The 14,270-nt window shown below is 38.9% G+C and overlaps 1 protein-coding gene across 2 annotated transcripts in view; it reads left to right on the forward strand.

Moving 5' to 3' along the window:
• Window positions 1–13,898, forward strand: part of cdh26.2 (cadherin 26, tandem duplicate 2) — a 22,313-nt gene extending 8,415 nt beyond the window's left edge. The window contains exons 5-17 of one of the 2 annotated variants that reach the window (XM_016242617.1): window positions 1,004–1,176; window positions 1,333–1,464; window positions 1,578–1,760; window positions 4,684–5,003; window positions 5,272–5,414; window positions 5,680–5,904; window positions 9,134–9,355; window positions 10,199–10,317; window positions 10,777–10,878; window positions 11,189–11,272; window positions 11,362–11,397; window positions 11,494–11,586; window positions 13,428–13,898. In XM_016242617.1, the coding sequence (XP_016098103.1) occupies window positions 1,004–1,176; window positions 1,333–1,464; window positions 1,578–1,760; window positions 4,684–5,003; window positions 5,272–5,414; window positions 5,680–5,904; window positions 9,134–9,355; window positions 10,199–10,317; window positions 10,777–10,878; window positions 11,189–11,272; window positions 11,362–11,397; window positions 11,494–11,586; window positions 13,428–13,631 (2,036 nt within the window). In that variant the 3' untranslated portion in view covers window positions 13,632–13,898. The remainder of the gene's footprint in view (window positions 1–1,003; window positions 1,177–1,332; window positions 1,465–1,577; window positions 1,761–4,683; window positions 5,004–5,271; window positions 5,415–5,679; window positions 5,905–9,133; window positions 9,356–10,198; window positions 10,318–10,776; window positions 10,879–11,188; window positions 11,273–11,361; window positions 11,398–11,493; window positions 11,587–13,427) is intronic. The other variant, XM_016242618.1, reaches the window with a different exon arrangement.
• Window positions 13,899–14,270: the final 372 nt, after the last annotated feature.

The following is a 14,270-nucleotide window of genomic DNA, read 5'->3' on the forward strand; positions in this document are numbered from 1 at the left end:
AGTCAGTGGTGTTAAAACAGTCTTGAAGAGCCTCTGACGACCCTTCCGGCCACACTTGTATCTGTTTGTGAACTGGTTTGGTGACTTTAACAAGTGGTCTGTATGCAGGCATTAGCATGACAGTGATGTGGTCTGACAAAAGAAACACTGTACAAAAAAACGGGGTAACACTTTGTAAGGGAAACAGGTCAATAATTTAGCTCAAAGGGAATCATTTAAGATTTTAAAGGGAACTCCACCATTAATATGTAAGGGAATTAGGACAGAATCACTGTTTTACGGCAGATCACTGTCAAAATAAAGTGTTAGCATATATTTACAGTAGCAGACATACTAATACTCTAATGACCACTAGTTGATATGTAGTCGCAGAGTTACTTATCAACAGCTGTTTAAAGGGTACCATCAAAATAATCAAACTGATATTACAATAAAAATAGTTCAATGCAAATGTGTCATATTACACATTCATCTGATCTGATTTTATGGCTGTTTGAGAGAAATTTTTATTATTATTATTGCTACTTATAAGTGGTCTTTGACCGCTTTAAGTAAAGTAGCATAAGAAAAATGGCAAGATATGAGACTCAATTCATGGATTACTTCTACAATGTCTTATATGTACTTTTTGAAATGTCAGTGTTTTGATGTAATGGACAGTCAATGTAGGGACAGAATATCTTCATATGTGTTTTGAACAAAAGCCTTATGGGTTTGGAATGACATAAGAGTAATTTTTGTGTGGACTGAGGAAGATTTCAATGACTTTTATTTTGGTCAGTTTCTCACATCCATTGAATGTGTGTTTTTTGAGCTTGACAGCCACTGGCACCATAAACTGTTGTTGAACTGCAAGGGCCATGTAATGATTTAAAATATATATATTTACAGCATACGTTTCCACAGGAAGAATAACAGTATACAGGTTTGAAACAGCATTAGTGTTTATAAATAATGATGGACGTGTAAGTATTAACACTTCATTTTCTCAATATGTATCAAGGCAAAGAAGTACTGACCGTACTGGCTTCTGATGAAGATGATTCAAGTACAAACAATGGAACATTCGGTTTCACAATCAAGTCTGTCACACCAAAGACAGATAATGTTGAATTTTATATTCAGCAGCAAAAAGAATCTGGCACAATTTATTTTAAGGGGTGTTTAGACTATGAGGTATGAACTTAATTTCTTTCAATGGTATTAATGCACTATTTTTGTACCTTTGATACATCTGTTATTCCATTCAGACAACACGTTTTGCTTTTCTTGCTTTATAAATATTTCTCCTTTTCCATCTAAGAAGTGTTCTGCTAAATTAATCTTTTCCAGAAAGCTCAGAAATACACAATCCTTGTTGAAGCAAAGGACAAAGGGGAAAAGATACAGCTCTCAAGTACAAGTACACTGATAATCAATATTTCTGACAATAACAACAATCTTCCAGAGTTCTCTGGCAAAACAGTAAGTTTCATAGTGGACTGTTATTATGCTTGTGATATTCTTGATTATTGCTCTCAATGGCAAGTTAGACATACTTTCCAGTGAAACCCAATGAAATATTTGACTTATTTTAGGGACCAGGGAAGGTCAAGGAGAGAGAAACTGGGGTTGAAGTTCTGCGACTGCAAGTAACAGACAAAGACATCCGTGGTTCAAAAGCTTGGAAAGCCAAATACACAATCCACGAAGATAAAAAAGAAATATTAAAAATAGAAACAGACCCTGTTACGAATGAAGGGATTTTAACAGTCGTTAAGGTAGGCAGATGGTTGATGTTTTGTTTTGATTGCCAACCTGCCCAAAGGTTAAGTCTGTGTTGCTGATTATGATGCTCTAAAATCAGTTTACACAGAAATGCCTTGTATAGTTGCCTCCGCACAAAACACATTCTCACTCCCAACTCGTCACATATTGATGCTTGGTCAGGACCCTTTGGCATCACTATTTGACGCAAAGGTTACTCCTTTACCCCTTTCATTTTTTGACATGCAGGGTCCTCCATTGCTTAAAATTAGAAACCTTTGGCGTCAGTTTGCAGATGCGAAAGGCATTTGGAATTTTATCGTCATGATTAAATTATATATTGGGTAATAATTTTGCCATTATGGTATATAGAGTATGTTGGGGTGTGATTTTTCAGTGTAAACAGTCACAATTTTATTTACATTACACTATTTACACATTTATGAGCACGTAACCCAACCCCTGCCCCTAAACCTACCATTTGTCAATAAAACACAGGATATAACAGGCAGATACAGCTACAGTCACAATTTAAAAAGTATTCATATTCCAAGTCTTCCGAGGCAAAACGTTTGATTTGTGAGAGAAATAAACATGATCACCGTCTCCATCCACCGTAAAGGTCAGATCCTATGTGCAGTCTGTGCACAAATAAAAAAAAAATTTGCTGCCAGAAGAAGCATCACGTCAGCTCTGGTTGTGAAATGTCATTGGCTCTTGTGTGTCTCGTGACCGATTGCATCATGCTAAAGTATGTGAGTAGGCATGTCAATGCCTGCACATACCAATTTGACGAGATGGCATCAATGTGACCAATGGCGAGATTTGCCACTTGCAGTCGGGGGCGGAATTGAAAGCGGAGATGTCAAGTTGGACATTCTACAGTAGCCCCTCACTGCAGAACACAAGATCCAGGGGGCGAGGTTGGATCCACATCTAGGAGGTGGAGATTTGTAGGTTTAGGGGTGGAGATGGGTGGGTTTAGGGATATGTCAGGTGGGATGAGTTGGATCTGGATCCACCCTCGCCCCCTGGATCTTGTGTTCTGCAATGAGGACCATCTCACTTTCTGCTCGGTAGTGATGCTCTCACGGTGTTTGCATTCTCGATCGCAGATTAAGTCAATTAAATATAATATTTGTCAAATACACAGACGTTTCAGAAATGTTTTCATGAGCAACAGAAACACTTTTTATTTACTGCTTAATACAGCGCCATCTGTTCAAGAATAAAGTTCAACATAAACATACTATTTAAATGCCAATAAAGTGGGGGTATATATGCTTTTATCAGTGTTTTTTTATCAGTGGTTGGTGTTTTGTAAGCCTATGGGCCAGACTTCCGGACCATTAACCGCTATAGGTAAATAACGACAAGAATAACAACGTGCAGTAAACGGTAAAACTGTTTGCATTACAAACCAGTGTTTATAATTAAGATAATACATTCAAATAATATGGTAAGACACACCAATTTTCAAAGTCAAGCAGCAAAAACAAACTGTTTTGTACAACTAAAATAGCTGAGACCGGAAGCTAGACCCATAGAATTTACAAATGGCCGTGCCTATTTTTACGGCAAGAAAAAGGTTGATACGTTACAGAGACGTGCCGTCAGCATTGTCTGAAGTCTGACAAAATTTATTTTGGCATACACTGCTTTAAGTCAGCTGCCGATCGGTCTTCTTCGCAGCACTACATGAAATCGTACACACCTAGGGCCAGATTTACTAAAAAGGGCACATTTTAGCGCGAGAGCATAGTTTTCTGTGAGTGATTTACTGACATCGCACACATTCTGAACATCTCATTTCCTTAATTACCAATGCAATCTACCAAGCGCAGCACAAATTACCATAAGGATATGTTTGGATGATTTTTTGGGCGTTAAATAATGGCACAAATACCAGTAATTTGAGAAGCACAAACGTTAGTAAATCGCGTTTTGTGATTCATTTTAATACTTTCTGAAAGGGAAACAAGTGCTATTCAATAAGGTCAGGTGCAAAAATAACTGTGTCCTCACTGCACATCTTTAGTAAAATCCTGACAGTACTATTTTAATGCCAAAAGATGGTTTGTGTTGGCGCAATCTGTTAGTAAATCTGGCCCCTAGTATCTTTTTGCATGGAATGCGAGTTGTTGTTTTTTTTTGCATGAAATGCGATTTACCGGAGCGGGATCATTTTCAGCGATTAAAACCTACTCTGTTCTTTGCATAAAGATATCGTATGGGTTCAGACGACTTGTTTGTAATGATTTTATGCAGCTTTGTTTATGGTCAGTTTTTGCAATAAATACCTGTGACTGTACTTTCATTTGCCTGTTACGTGCTTTGTATTGTTCAGAAGTGGGTAGGCTTAGGGTAGGGGTGGCGTAAGCTAGGTGCTCCAAAATTTATATAAAATGATTTGTATTTTTACAAATGCATGCAAACCATGAAATGTGTCTTGGTCTGACGCATAAGGCAAACAACTCAAAGCAATGGAATACCCTGCACATTAAAAAGTGACCCCATCTCATGAATGTGCATTTCAATGGCACGATTTTCTGTTTCTATTTGGTGTACTATTTATATGCAAAAATCGACTTTGCCGTGCATATTTTACGCAATTGGTAGGTTTAGGGGTGTGGGATAAATGCGTATTATATGCACACCAACAAAGTGTGTATCATATGCACGCAAAAACTGCGTATTATATGCAAGTCAAACATGTGCGTATTGAATGCATGCCAAAGTCGTAAAATACCAAAAAAAAAATGTATTCGCATTTTCATGAGACGGGGCTCAAAGTGACTCTAAAGGGGCCCTGACCAAGCATCAATATGTAACGGATTGCTGGAATAGCAGGTATTTTGAAACAGAACAGATTAAAAAAAAAACATCTCTATATACATTCATGTTGATTTTTCTCTAAACTCTCTTTATTCATTTCAGCAAACGGACTACGAGGAGCAAACAAATCACAATCTGTCCATCAGAGTGCAGAATGAAATTCCTTACTTTTCCTGTAAGATTAAAAAGAAAGTACCAAATGCCATGTGGGTGCTCGACAAAATACCCCAAAACTCTGACATGAGTGCTGCAAACCTCTATAGCAGCATTCCAGTGACCATTTATGTAGAAGATGTCAATGACCCTCCAGTGTTTATTCCCCCTGTTAAACACGTTGTGGTAATGGAGAACATAGATGTAGGAACAAGTCTTACAACCTTCACCGCTAAAGACATGGATGGAAGCCACGTAAACACATTTAAGTAAGAGAAGCTAATATTACTGTATACAGTATGTTTCACTAATGGTACACTCTAAAAAATGCTTGGTTAAATACAACCCAGTGCTGGGTAAAATAGGGACAAACCCAGCAATTGGGTTGTTTTGACCCAGCGGTTGGGTTACCCAGAAGGTTGGGCTAAACATTTAATCCAACCGCTGGGTCAAAACAGCCCAATTGCTGGGTTTATTGAAAGAAAAGTATCACATATAAACAAAGGTGAATTCATCTGGTGTTTCTTCGAATCTCAGATTTCTTAAAGGTGAAGATATTGATAAATGGTTAACTATTGATGCAAAGACTGGACAAGTATCCACAATTAAAATTCTGGATAGAGAGTCACCGTTTGTGATAAATGGCACCTATATAGCAACCCTGTATGCTGTGGATGAAGGTAAGACATTAAATGTACTCATTACTGATATTATCATATATATATAACATAGACAATTCCTTTCCTTTTATTTTCAAATTAATTTCATTTGAGATACATGCACATTTATGTTGCTTTACAAAATGACCTGTGACTCCTTGTAGCTTATATCTTAACTGATATCTAGTTTACTTGCATAAAAAATCTCTCAATATCTATCTACCTCATGGTTCCTGATCATGTTTTGTACTCTAATTTCTGTTTCCTCCTTGTCTCTGATCGGCAGGTGTTCCTCCGCTGACAGGCACTGGAACTCTAGTCATTCACCTCAATGATCAAAATGATAACGTACCAATACTGGAGAGGAATGCAGTCAGCATTTGCATAGATAAAGAGCCCACACTGGTCAACATCACAGCCGTAGACCTGGACTTTCCTCCATATGGATCACCTTTCTACTATGAGCTTTTAGGAGATGTTAAGGACAAATGGAGGGTTGAACCAGCTCATGGTAATGCCACCATCTACTTCACTCGGTCCAGACCACCCAACAATCTCTCTCACTGAACATCATATTTCACTTGGAAAAGACATCAGAAAAATAAAATAGGTTATTAACACCGTTTTATGCTGACTTTGGGAAAATAATGTCCTGAGCGTTCTTCCATGACCTCCTGAAGATTTCTGTGCCTACAGTACATTAACCGCCAATAGTTTAGAATAATTAAGACTTTTTTATGTGTTTAAAAGGAAAATATTAAACAGCACAACTATTTTCAACATTGATCATAAATGTTTCTTGAGCAGCTTTGATCACAGGAATAAATGACACTTTAAAATATATTCAAATAGAAAATAGTAATTTTAAAATGTAATAATATTTCACAATATTACTGTATTATTGATCAAATAAATGCAGCCTTGGTGAGTGTAAGAGTGTCACGAATCCTGTCCATGGACTTCCGTTCATTCACCACCAGAGGTCACCCTTTCCATTACATTGACTCTCGCACAACTCAAACTGTTGCATAGCACCCCGGACTACATATCCCATCATTCATTGCACTGATTACACACTGCACTGATTGCACTGATTGCACACAGCTTATCTTCGGCAAAGAGGCCTTTCTATTGAGGAGTATGTTCACTGGTTCTGTGTGCTATCATATCAAGTTCCACTGTATGATGAAGTTTTGTTTAAAGACTTGTTCTGTTTTGGACTGGATGAACCCGCGAAATCTTGGTTGCCTGGAGGGGAATGCAACTGTAGTTTAAGGGACCTTATGGATTATGCTTTGTTGTCTGTTGGCTCTTTTTTTACTGTGGGTGTCGCGGAGGAAGAACGCGACACAATGTCTGTGACTGAAATGGCGGCTGTACCAGAGCATGCTCACAAAATGGTATAATCTTGTTTCTGGTCAATTCACAGCTGATATTCATGAGTCTAGTCAAGTCACAACTGATTGTCATGAGTCAAGTCAAGTCACAGCTGATCTTCATGAGTCAAGTCAATTCACAGCTGATCTTCATGAGTCAAGTCAAGTCTCAGTTGTTCGTCCAGAGTCTCGTCACGCCTCAGTTATTCATCCAGAATCACGTCGCATCACAGCTGATCATCCAGAGTCATGTCACGTCCTGTCTGTCACACCCAGATTCTCAAGGTCAGCCCTTCGGTATCCCAGTCTGGTATCCAGTGTGAGGGATGCACTGCTGGTGTCTGCATGCACCGGTGGTATCCCCAAACCCACTCACTCTAACCCTTCTATTCATGAACTCATTCCCCTGTCTGCAGCACTTCCCATATGGGGGGTTGCTTTATGGTGTATCTGGGCCACGTACTCAACCGCCAATTTGCTAGAGGCAGCAGCACCAGCTACAACATCTCCAGTGGTGGCGGCTTACGCTGCAGAACCTCCCGAGGTAGCGGTGTCCACTGCTGTGCTCCCAGAGGCCATGGTGTCCACTGTAGTCTCTTCAGAGGTGGCGGCTCAGGCTGCAGAACCTCCCGAGATGGCGACACTTGCCTCAGTTCCTTGCGTGGTGGTGGCGCCCAGCAACGCACTTTCTGCCTGTCCTGTTCCGGCAAAGGAGGCCGCCTATGGATTCTCTGCCTGTTCTGTTCCAGCCAAGGAGGCCTTCTATGAACTCTCTGCTCACTCCTAACTGCCATGTCAGGATGCTCGCGCAGGCTCGGATGGGGTCTGTTGCCACCTGGATGGTTGTTCTTGCAATTCTGATTCTTACAGGTGAGATGGTGATTTCCAATGTTTGGATGACATTAAGAGCACTAATAGGTGATGAAGGATTTTGCAAACTGTTTCATAATACTGAAAACCCATCCTTCTGTACAAGTCAATCCAACCATGAAGGGTGTGGTAAAAGATTAAGACTTGCCACAGAAACCTGTAGAAACCTGTTTTTTGAACGACACTTGCCTCAGTTCCTTGCGTGGTGGTGGCGCCCAGCAACGCACTTTCTGCCTGTCCTGTTCCGGCCAAGGAGGCCGCCTATGGATTCTCTGCCTGTTCTGTTCTGGCCAAGGAGGCCATCTATGAACTCCCTGTCTGTCTTGTTCCAGCCAAGGAGGTCGTCTGGGAACTCTTTGTCTGTCCTGTCACGGCTATGGAGGCCGCCTGTGAACTCCCATCCCGTCCTGTCACAGCTATGGAGGCCGTCGGTGAACTCTCTGCTCATCCTGTCACAGCTATAAGGGCCATCTGCGAACTCCTTGCTCGTTCTGTCACGGCTATGGAGGCCGTTTGTGAACTTTTGTCTTGTCCCAACCCAGCCAAGGAGCCTGCCTCTGAATGCTCAGTCTTGTCTATCAACCCCAATGTTCTGTCTGTGTTGTCTGTCTCTGCTCTCTCGTTGTTACAGTCTCCGCCATGGTCTCCTGGCCGGGGTGGTTCACCGGGGGGGTTCCCTCTGCTCCGCCGTGGTGGTCTTCTGCTCCGCCGTGGTGGTCTACTGTCTGGCTCTGGTGGTCTTCTGCTCCGCCGTGGTGGTCTACTGTCTGGCTCTGGTGGTCTTCTGCTCCGCCGTGGTGGTCTACTGTCTGGCTCTGGTGGTCTTCTGCTCCGCCGTGGTGGTCTACTGTCTGGCTCTGGTGGTCTTCTGCTCCGCCGTGGTGGTCTACTGTCTGGCTCTGGTGGTCTTCTGCTCCGCCGTGGTGGTCTACTGTCTGGCTCTGGTGGTTCTCTGCTCCGCCGTGGTGGTTCTCTGCTCTACCGTGGTGGTCTTCTGCTCTGCCTGCTCCACCGTGGTGGTCTACTGTCTGTCCGTGGTGGTCCTCTACTCCGCCGTGGTGGTCTACTGTCTGGCTCTGGTGGTCCTCTGCTCCGCCTGTACCCCGTTCCGAGTCTCTGTGTTTCCTTGTTTTGCCTTGCCTTGCCTGTTCTCTCGGTTTCTGATCTTTGCCTGTTTTCCTGGATTTTTCCCTCTCGTCTCGCCCCTGTGATTCTGTCTGCCAATCAGTGACCTACGCTAGCCCTAGGACTATTCTTGTGTTTTGCCCGCCTTATACCTGTTTGCCGTTGATCGACCCTGCCTGTATTTGACCACTTCTCTTGTTAAATAAAGCTTGCACATGGATCCGCACGCCTCTCGTCTCGTCAGCCCCGTGACAAAGAGACTTATTTTAAAAACAATGAAAACTCTTAATTATTCCAAACTTTTGACCCATAGTATATACTTGCACTAATACGAACTCTCATTTTATCATCACTATTTTTCTCCTAAAGGCACGACGGTGAGTCTTGTAAAAGAAAAACGTGTGTATTCAGGTCATCACCTCCTCCAGATCAAAATATCAGACCAGCAGGGATTTCACTCCATCCAGAACCTGACGGTCACGGTGTGCGACTGCTCTATCACTCCCAACTGCCATGTCAGGATGCTCTCGCAGGCTCAGATGGGGTCTGTTGCCGCCTGGATGATTGTTCTTGCAATTCTGATTCTTACAGGTGAGATGGTGATTTCCAATGTTTGGATGACGTTAAGAGCACTAATAGGTGATGAAGGATTTTGCAAACTGTTTCATAATACTGAAAACTCATCCTTTTGTACAAGTCAATCAAACCATGAAGGGTGTGGTAAAAGAATAAGACTTGCCACGGAAACCTGTAGAAACCTGTTTTTTGAATGACACTTACCGTTTTGAATTTGTTCTCTGTAAATACTGTAGTTTTGTTTTGCTACAAGGCACTTAGAATGTTTGTTTGTTTTTCTGCGTTAGGAATATAACTGAAACCCAAAAATGAAAATTTGCTAACAATTGACTTACCCTCAGGCCATCCACGAGATGTGGATGAGTTTGTTTGTTCTGAACAAATCTGAACATTTAATCACTTGCTCACCAATGGATCCTCTGCAGTGAATGGGTGCCTTCAGAATGTATTGGAGGAAGCAATGTTATGGATTATGGACTCATATTTTAGCATAACGCAACAGTTAAAATACGTTAATGATGGGTTTGTTTCTTATAAACATGCATCTTTTCACTTCACAAGACATTAACTGATGGACTGGAGTCGTGTGGATTTCTTGTGGATTATTGTGATGTTTTTATCAGCTGTTTGGACTCTCATTCTGACGGCACCCATTCACTGCAGAGCATCCACTGGTGAACAAGTGATGCAATGCTACATTTCTCCAAATCCAATAAAGAAACAAACTCAAACATCTTCAGTGGCCCGAGTAAATTTTCATTCACTATTCATTTAAACACTTCAAAATGTGGTCAATGGAGCTGATAACTTTGTGGAAGTATCCAAGTTTAAAATAAATACTCTCTTTTTATATTTCAGCAATGTGCTTAATAAGTCTACTGATGTCCTGCAAGGCTAAGAAAAAAATGATTATGATGGATGATGGCCTCGGTCATCTCATCACAACAAATACGGAAAATCCAGGAACAGACTGCATGGTAATTTCCTCACACAACATACAGTAACTGTTTTTCAGTAATGTATGAATTTGTGCATTTTATTCAGTTTTATGTAACACTTATGCCAACATTATCTCAAGTAGAAGAAAGAACAATGCACACAGCATTTGTTAATGTTAAAATATAAATATAAAATGTATAATTTGACACACACACACACACACACACACTTGTTATTAGTGTTGTAATTAATTATTGTAATATAACAAATACTGTAAAATAGCATACATAACTTTGCATTACGTTTATAGATTAAAAAAAAATGCTGTAAACATTTTTGAGCATGGTTAGTACCTAATTCATTCATTAATAATAATAACAACCCAAACCTTAGTGTAAAGTGTAAAGTATTGATAAGTTCAGCTCATAATTATATCAAACATTAAACATTTGATGCCTTGAATAACTTTTAATGTCAATCATGATGTCTTCATAAAGGTGTCTTCTAGTATAGGTATTCACAAAACTGATTCTTCCAACGTAAACGGTATAAATGCGACTAAAAATGTAACATCAAGCCAGAAGGTCACAACACAAACTGTGAGTAACAATAAAACTCTTCATGTTCTTTGACAGCTGGGGTAAATTAGAGAGTTCTGGGAAATAATAATTTGCTGTCAAACCAAGTTCAAAGATGTATTATTAATATCATCTATAATGTTTCTGGAAATAGCCTGTATGTTGTGTGTATGATAAATTGTTCATGAGTAAATCAAACAGAAAAAAAAAATTAAATGTTTTATTTAAAAGTGTTAAAAGCAGATCTTATTTCTACTTCCTTCAATTGAAATTCTGCATCCTTTTTGCTGCCATGAACAGGAAAAAGATAATTTTGCTTCATGATTTCCAGGTGATGCATAAAGGACAGCAGGCCGTTTCACAGACTACATCGCCAGTCAACAACGACCAGATGTTCAAACGCTCGATGTACAGGGTGAGTATTAACAGCCACAGCTAGATTTCAAAGTGTTGGTCATTTCATTTGTTTTGTGATGGACTGTTTCTGATATGTATGTTTTTCAGAATTCCACAAGACTTACATATAGAGGAAATTTTCAGGTAAGAATAAAATGCCAGCAATCATTCACATGATATGCTAACTGCAGCACAGCTCCAACCTTTTTCCACAACATTCTCTGTGCTTTTTTCAACTAGCAGTCGAGTGTCAGATCAAGTTGCAGAAGCAATTATTCCTACAACATCAATGCATCTTACTTGGGTGAAAACCTTGCCGTTCTCATCAACCAGGTGATTTTACATTTACATTGTTATTTAGCAGACACTTTTATTCAAAGCAACTTACAAATAGAAGGCCATCAAAACCAACAAAACAGCAATAATATGTAAATGCTGTGACAAGTCTCGGTTAGCCTAACGCAGTACACATAGCAAGGTTTTTTTTATAATAAATAAAAATAAAACTAGTCAAAAGAATAGAGAACGCTAGTGTTAGAGGGTCTTTTTTAATTAAAATAAAACTAGTCAAAAGAATAGAAAAAGAATAGAGAATGCTAGTGTTAGAGGGTCTTTTTAATAAAAATAAAACTAGTCAAAAGAATAGAAAAAGAATAGAGAACGCTAGTGTTAGAGGGTCTTTTTAATAAAAATAAAACAAGTAGATAGAATAGAAAAAGAATAGAGAATATTTTATGCCTCTTTCAGCGTACATTACTACTCTACTGTCTACTCATTCTTTATTTATATAATTTTGTGATAAAAATTAAGGCAGCGGCTATTTGCACTAAGTGTAATAGTGATAGAGGCTAAAAACAAAAAACAATAGATTCTATTTACGCTGTTAAAATAGCAGGATTTTCTGCTATTTATACTAGTTGCAAATAGTGGCAATTATCTGCACCTCAGCATTGTAGTACATTATAAAACAGTATGCAGTAATGTATTGTGTAAATTATCATTTTAATTCAAATTATTAAATGGATGCCACCTTATTGGGACAATAAAGCCCTCCCTAACCCTACCCGATACTTTATTTTCAACTTTTTGATTATTTCCTTCACTTTTATTGAAAATAAACACCTTTTCCGATGTGATATGAGATTTGAAAAGGGAGAGAGAAAAAAAAAAGTTTGGCAAAAGGTGGATTCGAACTCGGGTCGATCGTGTCAAAAAGATAACAGAACGCGCTTTATGCTAGTACAGCTAAAGCTTGACAGTCGTGTTTTATAGTGTTGACCATCCCTATCACACATTTGTGGGTGGAGTTAGTGTAAATAGCCTCTGCCAACAAAGCAGACTATTTGCACTTAGTGTAAATAGACGCACCGAAAAAATAATGCCATCTAAAAAAAAAAAAAAATTAAGTTTTAAGAACGTTGTGTTAATGTTCCCATTAAGTTATAAAAACATTAATTTTGAATGATGTCCAATTTTTCAATGTTAAAAACTTTAATTATTTGTTTGTTTGAACAATAAGGGAACATTCCATTTTATAATTTTTCAAAAATTATGGGAACGTTACTTTTGTATGTTCTCTAGGCATTTTTTAAAAAAAGTAGTAGGCTAACATTAAAAAAAAAAACATTAGATGAACGTCGAAATGAAATGTTTTGGTTCCACTTTATTTTGATAGTCTACTTCGTTACATAGACATCTTACTAACTACAAGTAACTTTGTAACTAAATGTCAATTAACACTCGTTAGAGTATTAGTTACTGAAGGTTAGGGTTAGTAGAATAAGTTGACATGTACTTGCAAAGTTGCTTAGTAGAATGTCTGTTGGGAGAGCATCAAAATAAAGTGTTGGCAGATACTATGTAGAAAGTCTGCTAATACTCCAGCGACTTCTAATTGAGTTGCAAAGTTAATTATAGTTAATAGAACATCTAAAGTGGACATTCGAACAATAGTAAAGAGCAGATATCTCTGCTAAATGAACATTTTATTAACATTACTGGAAGAAATTACCGTTCTGATAATGCTCCTTGTTAGCTCAGTAAACGTTAAGAACTTTAGATCAACAGGTTTTTTAGATCATGAGAAATACATTTGGTTAATTGTGTCCAAATGTTTGAGAGGACATAAGTAAATAATTTTCATGGTACTTTTGTTTTTTCCTTCTTCTCCTCAGAAACTACTTGCTCTCCAAACCCGTGATGAGGAATGTGGTATTTACAAACCGCACTGTTACACGGATGAAGGACAGCCTGCAGCCAGTGATGAACTGGATGAAATATCCATTGCTGAGGATGACTTTCATCCAGAGATGCTTAATCTGGACAGCAGGTTCAGTCAGCTAGCAGCAATCTCCAGACCTGACCTGATGAGATTGTGACAATTATCTCAGGAAGTGTAGCCTAAATATAAATATTTAGGACAAAATGCAAAAAAGGTCTTCAAAATCTTTACTACAGTTCTACAGTATCAATGATGATAAATATAGCTCCATTTGCATTTCCTGAAAGCAAAAATGCAGTGCTTGCAAAGGAATAGTATTAATAGTTTTAGGTGAGCTCATGTTTTTGGCTTTTGTTCTGTTTATTTTCATTCTGTATTTTTTTGCACTGTGTTCATGTGTAATAATTTGCAGACATTTAATCCCCAAAAAATATGGTGGTGTAATTCTTTGATGAAACCTCCTCTAAGAGTGCATGGGTGGATGGTGATAGTAGCTTTTTAGTTGTGGATAAGCGTGTTTGAAGACGATGTCTATTTTGACTGTGTCATGCAAACTCCTGACATATCTGGGTCTGTTGTTCCCCTGGGCGTGAAACTGCTCTACTTGCTTTTTTAGTATGATTTGTACACTGACGTATGGGAATCGATGAATGTTTAATAAAACTTGGGTGTTAATCAACTGAAGCATGTTTTACCGTTTTATTTGTGTGTGTGGTTTTATTTTGATGTCTCTCAACCAGTTCAACCCGCTTTTTTCTTTCTTTTTAAAATTTATGTTCAACACACAGCTCTTGAA

Source organism: Sinocyclocheilus grahami, unplaced genomic scaffold (assembly GCF_001515645.1).
Source record: "Sinocyclocheilus grahami isolate Dianchi unplaced genomic scaffold, SAMN03320097.WGS_v1.1 scaffold666.1, whole genome shotgun sequence".
Taxonomy (NCBI): Eukaryota; Metazoa; Chordata; class Actinopteri; order Cypriniformes; family Cyprinidae; genus Sinocyclocheilus; species Sinocyclocheilus grahami.